Source organism: Vulpes lagopus, chromosome 3 (assembly GCF_018345385.1).
Source record: "Vulpes lagopus strain Blue_001 chromosome 3, ASM1834538v1, whole genome shotgun sequence".
NCBI lineage: Eukaryota > Metazoa > Chordata > Mammalia > Carnivora > Canidae > Vulpes > Vulpes lagopus.
This window is the reverse complement of record NC_054826.1, coordinates 128,286,750-128,304,073: the sequence shown is the minus strand read 5'-3', so window position 1 is coordinate 128,304,073 and position 17,324 is coordinate 128,286,750. Positions and strand designations below refer to the sequence as shown.

Here is a 17,324-nt window from a genome sequence, read left to right as displayed (position 1 = left end):
CATTTCCTCTCTGCTGGGGGGGGGGGGGGACACGCGCGCGCGCGCGCGCGCATATGCACAGACACACACACACACACACACACACACACACACACACACGCTTCCCCACAGCAGGCTCTCTGCTTTCCAGGACCCGCTGTTTCGTGGCAGAGGCACAGGGCAGGGGCTCCTGCAGCGAGAGGCCGAGCGGCTCCCCAGGACAGCTCCACCGGCCCGCTCAGAGCCTGGCTGCTGGTTTGCTTCGTGGAGCCGGTTCAAAGGAGAGACGCGGCACAAATCTCCGTGCTGCCACCCACCTCTCTGGTTTCTTGTGGGGAGAAGAGGCCTTGCTTTCCAGGAAGACGGCGCACGCACGACTCTGGGCTGTCGCTGGTGTCCCGGCTTCGTCCCCAGGATGGGCCGAAAGGCTGGCTGCAGCTCAGGCCTGGCTGTGCTCCAGGTGCAGGAGGGAGGGTAAGGAGGGCCCGAGGTGAGCTCACCTGCACCTGTCACGTGGGCCTTCCCGATGCCTCTGAGAATGAGCGGTGATGTCCTCTAGCAGCCCCTAGCTGGTCTCGGCTCTCCCTGGCCACAGCAGCTGACCGGGGCTGGGACTTTCTCCACGACAAGCAGACAGCACAGTGGTCAGCGATGACTGTCCAGAAACTGGTGGCCACAGCAGTGTTGGTGGCCCTGGTCTCTCTTGTCCTCAACAACGTGGCGGCCTTCACCCCAAACTGGGTATACCAGACGCTGGAGGACGGGCGCAAGCGGAGCGTGGGGCTCTGGAAGTCCTGCTGGCTGGCAGACAGGGCCCGGGGAGGGCCGAGCCCCGGGCCCCGGCCAGGGCAGGCAGAGGCACGGGACTGTGAGGCTCTGGGCTGGGGTTCTGAGGCAGCAGGCTTCCAGGAAGCTCGAGGCACCGTCAAACGTAAGTCTGCTTATTTTTATGCCTCCTTTAGGGGGGTCAGGGCCCACTAGTTCTGACAGCACAAGTTGGGCGTGGGGCATGAGTTTGGTGATGGGCAACCGGGCAGGCCCTGAGCCCCGTGCCTGGCTCCTTTAGGACAGAATTCTTCTGTGTGGGTGTGGGGCTTTTCTCTGCCTCCACACACAGCAGAGGGCAGACACATTTACCAGATCAAGGAAGATCCACTTTTCTTGGGGGAAGAGACACCCTGTTAGTGATACAATAACCAAGAAGCCTAAACACACGTGGCTGAGTTCTGACTTCATTCCACAGTTGCCAGGGTCATCGAGGCAGGACTTCCGGGAGGAGACCAGCCACGGGGGCAGACAAGGGGCTCAGGGCAGTGGCTCCGGAGAGCAGAGGCCCTCGCTGTCCTGTCCTGGCCCCGGCTGGTCACTGACGGGGGGTCTGTTTACTGCTCTGGAAGGTGGGAACTGAGCTTTGACCACAGGGTCAGGTTTGAGGGTACAAGCGCGAAGGCTCACAGTAAGGCCCTTGTCACCTAACGTGTCATCTGCATGGTCACAGTGCCTGACAGGCAGAGGTCTCCCTTTGAAGCAGTGGATGAGGGTCTAACTCACAGATCAGCAGGAGACAGCTTGTCCTTTAGAGAACCAGAGGGCATAGCAGGGGCACTGCTAACTGCTCTCACAGAGTGTCAACAAAGTCCTCAATTAGCACATGTGAGCTCTGTGCTCGGTGCGTGAGTGTCCCCACCTGCCATGTGCTTGGAGCCCTGACCCTCAAGGGGGTGGGGCTAGTGGGGAGGGTGGCGTCCAATTCCACAGAGGTGGAGGCTGCAGGACACACGTGCTCGGCCAAGGTCCCTGGGGGAGGCAAGCCCAGTCTGTCCACTCAGAGCCCCTTGCAGTGTGGGGCTCTTCTGTCGGGGAGGGGCTGTGCCCACCAGCACCCCCCCACCCCTTGGCAAGAAGTACTTTCAAACTTTTCCACACACTCTCAAAAGTCGGTGCAGCTGAGCTTGGGTCCAGGGGGATTTGCTGGTGGAGAGCAGTGGCCTGGGGTCCTGGCACCGCCCCGAGGAGTCATGAAAGCCAGTGACCCTGGCTCTAGGGTGGGCTCTGCGTCACCCTGTCCCAGAGATGCCCAGCCCCTGCCCGGGGGTCACGGTCAAGCAGGTGCGCTCCCCAGGTGTCCATACCCTTTGCCCCTTGCTGAGGCCAGGAGGATAGAGGGTCGGGATGTGCTCCGCCGCCAGAGGTGTGACCCTCCTTCCTGCCCGGCCAGCCACGTGTCCTGGCCATCCACCCGCTGTCCCTCCCTGAACATGTGATAAGCTCCCTGTAGGACTTCTACAATGTCCTCACCACTGGTAACACATCTGTGGCAGCTGATCCTTCCTGAACTTCAGAGCATCAGACATTTGCTCCAACTGAGGGACACATTTATGGAAGGTTCTCGTGAGGGAGACGGAGTTGCCGACACACTCCTCACCTGGTCCGTGTAGTGTGAGCAGTAGGACCACGGGAGCTGTGAGCTGGGCTAATCTGCACGCTGCCCGTCCTCCCGGTGCAGGGACTCCCAACACCTTGTTTCTGGGCCCGCACCTGTCGTTTCACGTCAGGCCAGCATGCAGTCTCCGGCTCTCAGGGAAAACCCCAGCCCCTGGTGCGCTGCCACTTGGCTGGGTGGAGGGACGGGGGAGAAGGGAGTGGGTGGTGCTGGCTCAGCACTGAACACCCGTCCACACCACGCCGCAGGCTCCACAATCATCCTGATCCGTGACAGGCCCGACACGATCCATCCTGAGCTCCCCGTCTCAGGCCCCAGAGTCAGGCTGTCCTAGAGACTGGTGAGGTCCCGGCAGGGGGTGGGACCAGCAGCCGGGGATGGTGCACGTGCTTGTCTGCACTGCCCCCAGGGTCCTGGCAGCACTCCGAAGGCTCAGAGTCAGAGCCACCCCGTGCTCATGGAGCCAGCGTGTTGAGGGACCACCAGCTGACATGGTGAACTCAGCAGGAGGGGTCTCGAGTGACAAGGCACAGGCGGTCCTGTCCCCCAGGACCACAAGGATCTTCCTGCCTGCCGCCCTGGGCAGCGTGTGGCCATGGGGATGGTTCACGGCTCAGGTGGCTCTCCTCTGGAGGAGGGGTGGGGACTAGGCACATGGGAGGTCGTCCTCTGGCTCCCTCTGGCTCCGGAGGAGACCTCACAACCCTGTCCCGTCAGTCCTACCCTCCAGGCGTTCTTCACGGATCCAGATTCCAGACATTCCATCGGGCACCCCAACCTCCTTTTCTAAAGTGAGGTTGGGGGTGAGTAAACATGTAGTTCAACTTTGGGTGCCCTGCCCTGAGGGCGTCACTGCTCTCTGCCCCGTGGGGGGCGAGGTGTCTCACCAAGGAGGCCAAGAGCACTGGGGCTGAGGGGGGGAGGGTGTGCATCACGCTCTGCGCAGCCACAGAGCCCCTAGCCATGTTCTCGTGGGGTGCTACTGCCCAGGCTACGCACATGGTGATGACAGCCCATAACGCACATGGTGATGACAGCCCATAACGCGCATGGTGATGCTCCGCCAGCTGGTCCCCTCCAGGTGACTGGCAGAGGTAGCGTGGCTCACAGGGCAGTCTTCTCAGGCAGGTGGTGGGTCTGTGGGCAGTAGTGCTTATCCTTCACCCTCCGACATCTTCACGTCCGTGGGGTTGGAGGCTGATGGGGTGGGGAATGCCACGGGGGACCGTGGGTGGCCAGGGCATGTGGCTTGGGGTGTGTGCTCAAAGCACCAGGAAGGACACACAGCTGGGCGGAAGGGGGAGGGCGGGGTCCTGGCCCCGGGGCCAGGACCCTTCCGTGCACGTGGGTGACTTTCCTTGCCCGCATGGCTGCGCTGGGGAATCTTGCACTTCCCGGGCCGGCTCTGAACCTGAGTGCCCCCACTGTGTTGACCACCCCTCGTCTCTAAGGTCACATCCACCTCCCCAGCGCGACCATCTTTGAGGGCATCAGAACCTGTATGTGATCACATGTTGTTAAAACTGCGCAGAAAACGGGATGGGAAGACCCCAGAAAGAGCATAAGAGCGTGGCCTCCAAAGGCAGGCAGGTCAGCCAGTCCCCTGGCTCTGCAAGACGTTCAGCAGGTGGGGACTGTCATCCTCCAGCAGCCCCTCTCTGCCCTCAAGGCCACCCTGATTCCTAGCAGCCAGGCCTTTGCTGCTGCAGCCCTTCCCGTGTCAGTGCTGGCCTCAGGGACTGGCCTGGGATCCGCAAAAGGCAAGACCCCTCAGCCTCTGAAAGACAACAGGGAGGAGGAAGCTGCTTGCACGCAGTGGCAGGACGCGGTGGACCACCTCGGCTCACTCTGGGCTCCTCTGGCACGAAGCATGAAGGCCTGCCTGGCTATGGGCGACAGTCACAGACACTGTGCAACCTGGGGCTGGGTGGGGAAGGCCTGAAGGCCAGGGTCCGCCCTGCTCTCCTGGCAGGGGCTTTGTGGGGAAGGGCCTGACTTCTCGGCAGGTGCGCTCGTGCAGCCTGGCGCTCTGCTATCCAGCGGGGAAGTTGTGTGTCTCCCTGGGCCCCTTGTGGCAGCAGCCCCGACTCCCCGATGTTGGCAGCGCATCTCCCGTGTGCCCAGCTCTGGGGCGGGGTGTGGGAGGGGAGCAGGGAGCAAGGAGCCAGGGAGAGCAGGTCCGCGAGGTCCAGGGTGCAGAGGCAGGAGCTGACCACTTGTCTTCTCCCGTCTTTCTCAGTGCAGTTTGACATGATGCGTGCCTGCAACCTGGTGGCCACGGCAGCGCTTGCTGTGGGGCAGCTCACCTACGTCCTGGGGCTGATGGGCCTGCCGCTGATGTCGCCCGATTCTCAGTGCTGGGAGGAGGCCATGGCTGCCGCGTTCCAGCTGGCAAGTGAGTGCTCTGTGGCCGCGGGTGGGCGGGGCGACTCTCCCCTCAGCTCTGTGGAGCTGGTCTTCAGATGTCACTGCACCCCTGAGGCTCCCCCTCCCACCTCTCACGGGGCAGAAGCAAGACAGAACGTAGGGAGCACCTGGCTGTGGTTTCCACTTGCTCCCCGGGCTTCCGCCCTCTCCCACTGTAAGACACGCTCCAGGCTCACCAGCTGGCTTTCCAAAGTATGTGTATCTGGTATTTTCTCTGCCCGTCTGTGGCCGATGTGGCTGGCGGCCCGGGCAGGAAGAGCCCCCACCTGACTGCCTCTGCCACGATCCTCGCTCACGCGGGTGAACGGGGACATTAGGGTGAGCACAAGGCTCCAGCCTGGCTCATCTGCAGGCTCCATGACCAATGCCGCTTCCTGGGACCTGACTGGGGTCAGAGGCAGGCCCTTCCTCGTGAGTGACACAACATGCAGAAGACACATTAGCACCGGAGCAAACGCGTCTTGTCCTGGCTCCCACACAGCTGCCGGTGCTGCCAGAGGAGTGGGCTGGGAGGCCACAGAGTGGCCAGGCCTCCGGGTAGCAGTAGGGTGACCCGAGAAAGGGCGCAGACATGGGTGCATGGTCTCGAAAGGCTAAGAGGGCGGCAGCGGCAGCGCAAACGAGAAACAGGATTGTTCTGGGAAGTTCTGCACAAGTGGCTGTGGAAGCCACAGAAGCTGTCCACGTGACCCCGGGAGCAGAGGGGCTTCTCTGCCGGCTGCCTCTCCACCATACCTCCCTCTCACCGGCTCAGTTTTTATGACTGTGGAAACCTGAGAAGTTCAGGTTTTCTGCTGTGCGCGGGGGAACATCTGGTCAGCGGTCCCATCCAGGGATGACGGGGATGACGTGGGCCAGGGTGTGGGGATGTTATCAGCCAACCCACCTGCCCCTCCCGCTGGTGGAGAACGGCAGCATGTCCCAACACTCGAGGTACAGCTCCACAGACCCAGTAAAGGAAATGGCAGGAAGTCTGAAGTGAATCATTCCGGGAATAATGGCCCCCGGCCTTATCTTTCTGGAGAACGAGGCCGACAGACTGGCAGGAATTCACATGCTGGAAAGTGACCCGGGTCGGAATCAGGAATTGGAAACAGGCCTTCCTATGCCTTTTAATAGAAGGCGGGTGGTCCTGAGCCAGTCACTTCCCCACAGCCCGGTCACCTGTGGGGACTGGGAGCGCCAAGGGCCGACCAGTTTCCAGGAAAGAGAAGCTGTGGGGCCCAGGGAGCCGGACATGCACCTTGGCTCTGTCACCTGCAGTCCATGGGAACTGGGGCAGACTGCCAGCCCCCTGGCACCTCCGTCTGTCCCCACCAGGCTGGCCCTGAGAATTAAGGAGGTGGGTGAGCTGACATCTCTGACCGCCTTGGCTGTGAATAAAAACACGGTTGTCACAAAGGACAGTGACCGCTCAGAAAATCACTCCTCTGCCCTCTGCTGACCTTAGGACCATAAAGCAGAAATGGGTCCTCGGCTGCACTGAGGCTGCCCATTTGTATCACATGGGCTTATCTGAAATTACATCCCTTCCAGAAGGAAGTGGAAGATTAGGAACAGATATTCAGATATTCGGGCATTAAAGACATGAAAGGAACAGAACTGGATTATGAAAATAGCTCCTTGCAGCAGAACAAATGGGAGTGTGGCGCTTTTTGTATGGAATTATCGGGAGAGAGACTGTGGGCTTGGCGTCAAACGGACATCTTACTTCCTGCGAACCCTCATCTCAGAACAAGATAGCGCTGCTTCCAAACAACAGTTTTGAACAAACCGAGATGGGGGAGCCATATGTTCAGTAGGCCCGAGTCGGCTGGCAGCAACCCCAGGGCGCCCTGGGGCCTGGCGGTGTCCAGGCCAGCAGACGGGCAGAGGCCATGGGCGGCCCAGGAACACCGAGCGCTGGGCTGCCCCTCGCCTCGCAGGCTTCTCCGAGGAGTCCCACCGGCACGCCCAAAGGTCTGTTTTGCCCAAAAAGGAAATGCACTTGGGCCCTGTTTAGACTTGTTTCATTGACAAACAGTACAGAATGCAGCCGTGGGCCTTTCTTCCACCACATTGCTAATTTTAGAGTTAGGTTTTTTCCTGTGCTCCGGTCTGCTTTAAACAGTCAGGGGGAGACTGAAGGGCGCCGGGATATCCTGTCCCAGGAGAGGAAATGCCTGCTGGTACCTGTTATGCAAGTGAAACTTCAGTCCCCAGTGCCGGGGCCAGAGGGTGGGCAGTGGGGAGAGAAGGTGCTGCTGAACAAGCCGGAACCAGCAGGGACAGCCCCGCCCTGCCCGCCACCCTTCCCCTCGGGGCACTGGGCCCTGCTCCTCACACCTGCTCCTGCAAAGGACCCTGCCATAGGGCCATGGGGGCCTGGAGCTGCCGTTGGTTCGCAGCCAGGTCAGCTCCAGCCACTCCACCGGCTTTCTTCTGCCCCGTTCACACTGTCACACCCAGTGGCCGCTGGCTCCCTCGCACAACCTTCCAAGTGTAATTTCAATTGACCATAAAGCTGAAAACATTTCTTGCCGTCCCTCATTCCACCTCCGCAAGCTGAACGTTCCCATGCCACCCCCATGTTGTCCCTGTGATGAGAGCTCCCATCTGGGCTGTGAAGGCCGGGAGGATCTGTGATGAGAACTTGCCAGTGTGGCGACCGATGAGCTGACCCCGTCCCACAGCCATGTGCCTGTACAGGCTCCTGGTCACTGGCTCTGCAGCCGGGTCCCCTGTCCTTTACTGTCATGTGTTGGACAACTTCTGCTTGTCCGAGTCCGGTCTCACCATGGGGCAAATGAAGGTGCATGCTCAGCCTGGCCCGATTTCTGCAGATGCCGCCGGGCCCTGTGTCAGACACCTGAGTGACGCCTGGAACAGATGATAGTGGACGGTGGATTTGGCAGGCAGCTTGCCTGGTGGGCAACTTGGGATGAGGGTTCTTCGCTCTGGAGGGTTCCTGAGCATGCCCGGGGCTTTTCCTGGGGCATCTAGGCATGCAGCAGGTCCTGAGGCCCTGGACGAGCCACGCCATCCTTATGTTCTCATGCAGCTGGATGGTGGTTGCCAACCTGCAGGTGCTGGTTGCGTCACACCTGTTGCTGTGATTATCCTGACTTCGAACCCTGGCCTGCTGGGGGGGCCCACAGCACAGTGTCATCACTGCTCAGGGTCAGAGCTGAGCACTCCCCACTGCACCACCAGCAGGCGTGAGGAGTGCCCCAGTGGGTGACTCCAAAATTTCCTAAGTGTGACCCTCCTGTGGCTCTTCAGGGGTTCATAGGCCCTGGGCCCTGGCTATCGGCTGCATAGGACTAACCAAATTTGGTCCCAGGATAACAATTTTAGGTGGGCCCATCTCATGGTTATTCAGGGCTCTGTTTGAGGGTCAAGCTGCATCTTTGAAGGGCAATTCCCTGGCCATTGCCTACATGGCCCCAGAGCACCATGGCCACACACACACATTCAGGCTGGTGATGCAGCTGGCATCCCACGTGGCTTCCCGTCAATGCCTGTTGGCTGGCAGGCTCTGCCCTGTGGCTTGCCTGCAGTGGGTCCTGAGGGCCAGGCTTCTCCTCTGTTCCCTCCTCCAGACCCGCTCCCCTCGACCTCACCAGGGCATCCAGGGCCCCCAGGGGTGTTCCAGGATGTGCCCACCTGTGTCTGGGTCACCTGGGGCACTGAGGAGAAGTCCAGTCGCCTCTGTGACGTCCCAGTAGGGTCCTGGTAGTCCAAGCGCACCACCTGCTTTATAACCTGGCTTTGGGTCTGCTGGTGACAAACCTACTGAGGTATGCTTCTCCTGCCTCTCAAGTGTCCGGCTTTACACTTTATCAGCTCTGATCTCAAGTGACCCCTCACCTCCATCTTTGCAGAAGTTTAGCCCTGGCTCCTTGTCAATCATCTGAGTGACACTGCAGCATGCTGAGACTCATGGTTCTTTCTGAAGTGCGATCACAACTGAAAACTGGTTTAGTTCAACTACAAACATACAGCCAACTCACCAGAGGCCTCTGCTTGGCATCATTCTCAGTACCTTTGAGGCGACAGGAGGCTCTCCTTGGGAACCCCCTTGCATGACTCCTCACCTCCTCTGGGGAGGCTGACCAGCAGCCTTGAGCTCACACCACACTCCCAAGCGAGGGAAGTCACAGGCGTGCAGCTCTGGCCCTCACCCTCTTCATCGCTGGCACGTGGCACCTCAGAGAGCCATCCCCGCACACCCGTCCCACTGCCAGAAGATGCCAACTGGAGCTAGTCTGCTCCCAGCTTGGCCCTCCTCCTGGCATGAAGCCTCCCAAGCTCCAGTTGGACGACTGTGGGAGGAGAATCACTGCAGAAGCTCCTGGGGTCTCCATCTCTGGCTGCTTCTCTCTGTGTCTAGAGGTCACGATGTTTTTTCTTATGATGGCAAAACTTACAAACATACGAGGTACTCTGTGGCCCTGAGAATGCTCATGTCATCAGCACTCGTCGGGTAGTCAGGTTGATAAACTGCAGGTGTCTTGGTGTCTCATGAGCTTCGCGTTTCATAGGCTCGGGGATCTCCTCATAGGAACACACAACTTTCACAATAAGGTGGGACTCAGCTTGGTCTGGACGGCATGCTTTTCTTTGGTGCCTGCTTCCCCAGCACCGGTCTGCACCCCAACCACACCGTGCATTATTCCCTTCACTTCCAAGTCCTCTGTGCTGCTCAGAGTGACAGCATGTCAGGCAGCACTTGGGAGCTCGAGCTCTGTGGAAACATGACCAGATCCGCTGTCCCTCGAGCTTTTCCTTTCCCAGAATCCCTCCCTCTGGGAGGAACACAAGGAGAATCACCTTGCTGCTCACAGGTGCTGGAACATCCCAAGCACGGCCATGTCCCAGTCTCCTCTGTGAATACTCTGGAAGTGGTCATGACACCTGAGTACAGGTGCAATGCAAGGCAGACACGCTGTGTGAAGGCTCAGGGTTCAGCCCCACAGTCTCTCCTTGGACCACCTGCGTGTGCTTGACCGTCACTCCAACAGGAAGCCCTGTGACAGGCACTGAAGCCCTCGGAAGCAGGCAGGAAGGAAGCGAGAGGAAAGGGACACTCTGCAGGCTGAGCTGTGATTCACAGCGCCCGTGTGGCCAGCTCACAGGAAGGGGCTGTTTGCTTTGGAAACAGAAATTCATGAGGATGGAGTTGAGTCCACAGGCCGAATCCAGGGTGTTTGCTCAAAGTCTCCCCTTGTTTTGTGCTGGACAAAACAAACATCACTGGAAAGTCTTGGGAGAGAAGTCTCTGGGATAATTCTGAGGGGGTCTCCACACCAGGATCCCAGAGACGGGCAAGCCCGAGGTTTAAGGCAGCCTGGCCCGGGTCTGCTTCCTATGGCCATCCTCTCTCCCCCAGCAGGAGAATTTCATGAAGGCAAACAGCAAGAAGATTGTCTATATAACGGCAATCACCCAGCGCCAGGGTGGAGGCTGGAGGCAGTCAGCTAGGCCATGGGCCCGAACATGTTGCTGCTTGTCAGTGTGTCTGCGGGTTATCACTGCTGACACACAGCACACACGAGAGGTCACATGAGAGGTCATCGTGTTCCACGTGTCTGTGCAGTTCCCACTGCCTTCAGCGGCCTGGGTGGCATCCACCTGTCCCTGCATGGCCTTGACAGGACATCCACCTGCGGAGCCAGGGCTCTTCTTGTAGTTCCACGCCTGTGCCACTGTTCTAGTAGGTCCCTTGTATCTTCTTGGTGAGGAGAGGCTTTTCCTAACTATATATATTTTCAATTTTGGGGAATCAAGCCCTTTCTGTGACCACATGTGTTCTAAGTCGAACAGAAACAAAACAAAAGCCAACACTAGTCTTAACACAGAATAGGCCACGGAAATGTGAATTTTTTTAAACCTTTTTTTCACACAATGATGCAGAGCTCAGCTTTCTTTCCCACTTCTAGAAAAAGAGCCAAGTAAGGTGCAGCCTCTGAACCAGGCCAGAGAAATGAGACGCACCCTAGGCTGTGCTCAAAACCTGCCCAGGGCCACCTACTGTCAGACGGCCAGTTGTTCTCTAGACAGACAGATTCTCTAAAGCTCTGTCTGTCAGGCTCCATCATCTTGCGGGATGTAGGTAGCTACCTCAGCTTGTTTGTGCACCTGTGAATTCACATTCTTTCATCGATCTACCACCCCTTTGAACGTTCTTTCATGTTTAATACAAAATATCTTACTCTTAACACGGAAGCAACGACACGCTCTGATACCCGAGTCCGTGCATATTGCAGGCAATAGAGCCACACATAAGGGAGGAAGTAATAAACAGACTAAGACGGCAACAGAATAATAGCCTACCCTGTGTTCAGAAATATTCCATTATATGATACTGATCTTTAGAAGATAAGAAACAAGACAATTAAGTAACAGTGTGGTGCTGGTGAAAATAGGTGCATCCCACATCTTGCCTGTGGACAGACCCTTGTGTGGGCCTGAGGTCCCTCTGCCACTCGGGGCTGGGATGGTGAGTGGCGCTGAATGGAGTTCTGGAAGCTGGCAGCTGCTCTGCCCACATGCTTTGTGGCCTGGTCCCATGAGCTAACATTTTCACTGCCTGGAGTTCAGAGTGTCCATACAACGGGGTCTCTCGGTGTCAAAACCCAGCTGACACCATTCCCCATCAGGGTCTACACAGGCCTGCCCCACTATGCTCCCCCGCCTGTGCTCCTCCACCTGTGCTCACCACACTGGACCTGGGTGCCTCCGTTAACCTGGAGCACCACCCTGTGGGGATGAATTTCATCTTCACCACTCCAAGAAGAATGTCAGTTCCCCAAGGATGGGTTAAGCATGCCTTTGCCAAGCACATGCTGGAGCCCTCCCGTGGAGAGTGAGTAGCTCTGCTGAACACATGCGCATGGAAACCAGAGAACAGTGTGGGAACCTGCACATCCTGCTGCGGCTCCAGCACTGAGCGACACAATCATGGCTAACAGGCCCTGTCCGCCTGATGGCCTTGGTCACTATAAAGCTGCTGTTCATCACATCTCCTTCCCCAGAGGCCCACACTGCATTCAACTTGCTACCCTGGGATCTATCTGGGTTTGTCTCAAGTAATTCACTAGGTGATTCCTGGACAACCCTTTGGGAGGCCAAGCTGGATGGGGGGCCACCCTCCAGCCACAGGAACGCCAGCGGTGGAGACTGAGCTGGGGCAGCCTGACTGGTGACTGGACGTCCAGGCCAAGTGCTATCGGCAGCCTTCCTCCCCAGGGCTGGTTAAATGCAGGGGCAGCAGCAGCAGCAAAGACCCAGAGAGGATGGAGCTTAGCATCCTGGAGGAGCGGCAAGGTGGCCAGCGTGGCCACACCGTGAAACAGATGGAGATGGGAAGCCACAAGTGGTGGGGGCAGAGATTCGAGGCCAGGCAAAGGCACACAGCTGACGGCGCCCCACACCTGCGTGACACAGGGGCATTCTCCCTTCTGCCAAGCAAGGGTGCGCAGCTCCCTCCAGTTGCAGGCCCACTCTGCACCGCTCTTCATGGTCCCTATGATCATGACAGACTTCCCGGTCCCCTGTATATACTCGGCAGTGTGGTCAGCTGACCCCCATAAGCTGCAGGGCTGGGAAGAGGCTGTCCACCTTGCACTCGGCCTCCATGCCCCCCACAACCGATGATGTTGCAGAATTGGGGCTCAGGCCGCATATCAGATTTTTAAATGTTCCTGTAACCCGACAACTCCAAAGGATGCTTGGCCGCCATTGGGGTAACTTCCTTCCCACTGCTCTGGTCTCCACGGCTGCTGCCCTGCTGGCATCCTCCCTCTGCTAGGCCAGGCTCCCTGCCCAGAGGCTCCTGCCAGCCTTGCGGCGAATGCCTGTCCCTCAGTCTGCGCCTCCTTGCTGCGACCTCAAGCCCGGGCAGCAAGCTGGCAGGCTCTCGTGCTGTTCCCTGCCCTCCAGTCCTGCTGAATCTTGCTGACACAGGCACAACGAGCTCCTCGGCTAACCACATGCCCGAGGACACAGAAAGATGAGGGAACACACAAAGTATTTTCATTTTCATGGCACAACAGACTGTAACTCCCTTCTCCATGAATGTAAAACTTGGTGCCACAGAACTGTGAGCAAGGGACATGCTCTTCACTGGGAGAGAGAGAAATGCCAGGAGCTTCCTTTAGTCAACGTGTGTGACAAGAAGAATTAGTTATTTTTTACAGAAACAAAAAATATCCAGAAGCTTTCTGAGTGTAAAAAGCTGCACAAAGGACTGCAGAGCATTAAGAGGGAGATTAGTCACTGCCGCTGTTGTTTACCACACGATTGAGGTGGATAAATGTTGAATTCATACTTTCTGGAAGGTGCAGTGATGACGAGACTATACCGCTTGTGCTTGTGGAAGCTCAGGCCTCCTCCACCCCTCACTCCCGCACTAATTTATAACAGTTTCCAGAACCACAAGCTGGCACCACTGTGGCCCAGCTCTGGGGCCACAGGGGTTGTGCATGATCTGGTTTCCTGAGGAAAGCAGGGGAGGCCGTGGGGAACAGAGGGACCAGCATGAACAGACAGATGGATGTCACAGTGCAGGGCAGGGGGAGGGAGTGCAGTGAAAGGCTGCCCTGGCCAGAGCCCAGAGCAGGGGACAGGGACAGTCCAGCTGGAGGCCTGTGTCTGGACCACTGTGACAGACTCTGTCCTTTTCAGGTACCCTGAGTTCCAAGAGGCATCTCCCCCCAGGTCACCACCACAGAAGGTGGGGTGCTGCTGGAGAAGATGGGCCCCCTAGGCTTCCCTGGCCTCTGCTTCTGCCCGGCCCCCTCACCCTCGCCAGCCAGGGCTCCCGCTCGGCACTGCGCCTCCTTCCTGCCTCGTCCGGCTCTTCCTGGCTGACGGGTTGGAGGGCTGCCTTGGACCAGCCTCCTGCGCAGTGGGATGGTGGGGCCTCTCTTCTCTCCCAGTCGGGGCTCCCAGCCCAGACTCAGCCCTGAACTGTATCAAACATCAATGTCCTGTTATCCTAGCCGACAGGTCCTGGGCACGAAATCCTGGGTTTCCTATTGTAAGAACTAATAAACCGTGAATGGAAATGACACCGTGGTGCTATGTGCTAACAACGTGAGCAAGCCGTGCTCACTGAGGTCCGCTCGGGACTCTGTCTGCAGTCAGAAGAGAAGGCTACAGAGGGAAATCAAGCAGGAGGAGGAGACGTGGGGGTGCGAGGGAAAGTGTAGGACCAGGTACAGGGTGCGGAGGTGAGAGGACGCAACAGCAGGAGACCTGGATGTGCCTGCAGCCCCGGAGTCTGCCCCTCCCCAACGTGGGCGCTGGGTGCACCAGAGTATGGAGAGAAAATCTCTATCTGCTCCAGCCGTGAACAGTAAGAACAGGACTGAGGTAGATACTGATCTGAGCTGTTTCTAGGTAAGATCTAGATAATTCCTGAATCTACTTTCACTTGAGTGAATTAAGCACTTAGGTGAGCCTGTGAGGAGCTCACACAGAGCTGCTGCTGGGTTCGTCTGGAGGTGAGGGACAGGCAGCAGCAGTGTCACCTCCCTGAGGAAGGTGGCTAAGAACACAGCCCAGCCCTGGTAGACCAAAGGGAGAGCACACTGGGACCGGGCTGTTTTCTCATGGAGCGCCTCCCAGATATTGTTCTGTGCCAGGAGTAAGTAGACATACGCTGTCCCTCCACAGCCACCCAAAGGTCACAAAAGCCCACAGAAAGCATCGAGCACATGCTTTCTCTCTCTCTCTCAAATAAATAAATAGGGACACCTGGGTGGCTCAGTCAGTTGAGCAAGGCAGCTCGGCACTGAAGCACAGCCCGGAGTTGGGCCACCACCGCGGGGCCTGACAAAGGTAGAGGCAGGAAGAAATGGGAGCTGCGCCTCTGTAGGGCTCTACAGCCAGTTTGCTGGCCTCTTCCTGGCTCCAGGTAAGCCTTTCTGAACACTCCTCTCTCATTTGCAGGTTTTGTCCTGGTCATTGGGCTGGTGACATTCTACAGAATTGGCCCATATACCAACCTGTCCTGGTCTTGCTACCTGAACATTGGTGCCTGCCTTCTGGCCACCCTGGCAGCTGCCATGCTCATCTGGAACATTCTTCACAGGAGAGAGGACTGCATTGCACCCCGGGTGATTGTCATCAGTCGCTCCCTGACCGCGCGGCTTCGCCGTGGGCTGGACAACGAGTATGTGGAGTCACCATGCTGAGGGCTGCTGGGGAGAAGCCTGCTCCGGACTTGATCATTATAACCCGACAGCACAGAGACCGAAGGGCTGTCGGCTGTCTGTGTGGGCGATTCGTATGGTTTCCTATATATACATGTACGATACATAGCTATGTTTACTATGTTATATATAAATATATTACGTGGTTATATATTGCCTGCACCACCCTCCTTCTGATGTACCCATGACTCGGCTTCACTTTTGCGCATATTCCAAGGAGGAGACGAGTGCCTGAGGTGTATGGACGGCGGTGGCCAGCTCACTCTGCACCTTGGTCTCGGATTAATTTATTCTGTATCTGCTGAGCAGTGGGTCTTTGGTCATATTTACTTTGGTAAAGCAGAATACTTGGGGAGATTTTCTAGAACTGTCTGTGATCTTCCTCGAGTGACTCAGAATCTACAACCAGAAGGTTACGGCTTTATGACAGGATCGTGTTAGTAATGTCTGTTTTGTTCCTGATTATTTTTCTAAGTTAAAATAAAATGTAAACTTCTCACTATTGCGTAAAACTTGTGTTTTATCCATCACACTGCCACATGGGTGAAAAGAATTTGGTCTATTTTACTGTCATTTTTGTGGGTTGGCAGGAAGAGAAGGCTTGAAGCATTTTTTTTTTTTTTGAAGCATTTTTCAAGACCTGGTGGGAACATAGCTGTGGGTCACTCATGCCCTTACTCACGTTTCCATTCGACCAAGTCTCTGAAGCCCATGTTCCTACAGACTGAACACTGTGGCCGAGTGACAGCAGACCAACAGCTGGCAGCATAAGAGGGGAAAATGTCTATTTGTTTAAAGAAAATTCAGAGACTGTTGTATGTTTTTCCCCTATAAAAATCTTCAACCTGGGCAACCTGGGTGGCTCGGCGGTTTAGCACTGCCTTCGGCCCAGGGCGTGACCCTGGAGACCCGGGATCCAGTCCCATGTCGGGCTCCCTGCATTGGAGCCTGCTTCTCCCTCTGCCTGTGTCTCTGCCTCTCTCTCTCTCTCTCTCTCTCTCTCTCTCTGTCCCTCATAAATAAATAAAATATTTTAAAAAAATCTTCAACCTAGCTTCAGCCGAATGCTGGGCAGTGTACAGAAGGCCTTCGTGATACTACATGGGTTCCAAACAACCCTGGTCCTAAATCTGGAAGAGGGGAATCAGCTATAACGCCCCAGGTAGAATGCAGAGCATTGAAAGCTGTATCTCAGGGGCTCAAAGCCAGCCCCACCCCCGAGAACCCTGACAATGCCTCAGCACATCTGTGAGGACGTGCTGCCTGGACGCGTCCTGGATGCTACAGTGCTTGGCCCCGTGCCACCTGGTGACAGTGATCACCAGGAACGTGGCACCGGGGCCCGTGGGTCAGATCCCAGGCCTGCTGGCTGCCTCCCCCCCAGAGAGTGCGAAGTGGTCAGCATAGAGCCTGTCTCTAGTAAGAACAGTGGATTGGGATTGGTGTTTTAAAAAACATAAAGAATTGAGAATGACTGAAGAGCAGCTACAACCTGACCATTTATAATAAACCCATCACATGCTATAGAAATAACCAGATTATGTCTGATATCAGCACACTCAAGTCTGACCTTTCTCCCTCTGAGCTGCTTCTCCCGATTCTGAATCACATGCTAAAAAAAAATAGTCTTTTAAAAGAGTAATGAAGTATTTAGGATATGCCGTTTCACAGTACTATGTTTAGAACCATCTGAGAGTACATGACAGTATTCAAGATGACCCTGTGGTCGATCATGGCCTCTGTTTATATCACATGAAAAGCGACCAGAGGAAGGCTGGGCTGTGCATCCAGACACCTCCCAAACTAAGAGTCCTCTTGTCCACATCCACCGCCAGTGTGCACAAGGCTCTTCCCACACACAAGGTCTGGCCTCACTGTTTTAGAAAAAAGACGAGGGACTAGGGCTGCCGTACTATTCTGAAAGGTGCTTCAATGTTACAGAAACGATCACTGCCAAGGAGGGGCCACCTCCTGGTGGGGCAGGAGGGACGCCTGTTTCAGGTGACTGAATTTCTCATCTCTTTCTTCTCATTTCAGTTTTATTCTGCAATAATTTTTCTATCCTTTGGAGATTAAAATCTGTCAAATGCTCTTGAGAGGAATTGCTGAATTCTCTCAGGAATGGAGGGGAGGCTGCTTGTAGACAGCCTGTGGGTAAGAACTTCTTTCAGAAAAAGGGTGCCTGGGTGGCAGAGTCAGTTTCAGCTCAGGTCATGATCTCAGGGTGTGGGGGTCAGACCCAGTCAGGCTCTGCAGTCAGCGGGGAGTCCGCTTCC

General features: G+C 56.6%; 2 protein-coding genes across 27 annotated transcripts in view; one reads left to right on the top strand and one right to left on the bottom strand.

Annotated features, from left to right (window-relative positions):
* Positions 1 to 17,324, bottom strand: part of IFT140 (intraflagellar transport 140) — an 82,965-nt gene that overhangs the window by 17,754 nt on the left and 47,887 nt on the right. The window lies entirely within an intron of this gene.
* On the top strand, positions 35 to 15,547 carry TMEM204 (transmembrane protein 204). The gene is made up of 3 exons (XM_041747605.1): positions 35 to 910; positions 4,662 to 4,817; positions 14,786 to 15,547. Exons 1-3 carry the CDS (start codon positions 631 to 633, stop codon positions 15,028 to 15,030), a joined length of 681 nt encoding a protein of 226 aa, XP_041603539.1. The 5' UTR covers positions 35 to 630; the 3' UTR covers positions 15,031 to 15,547.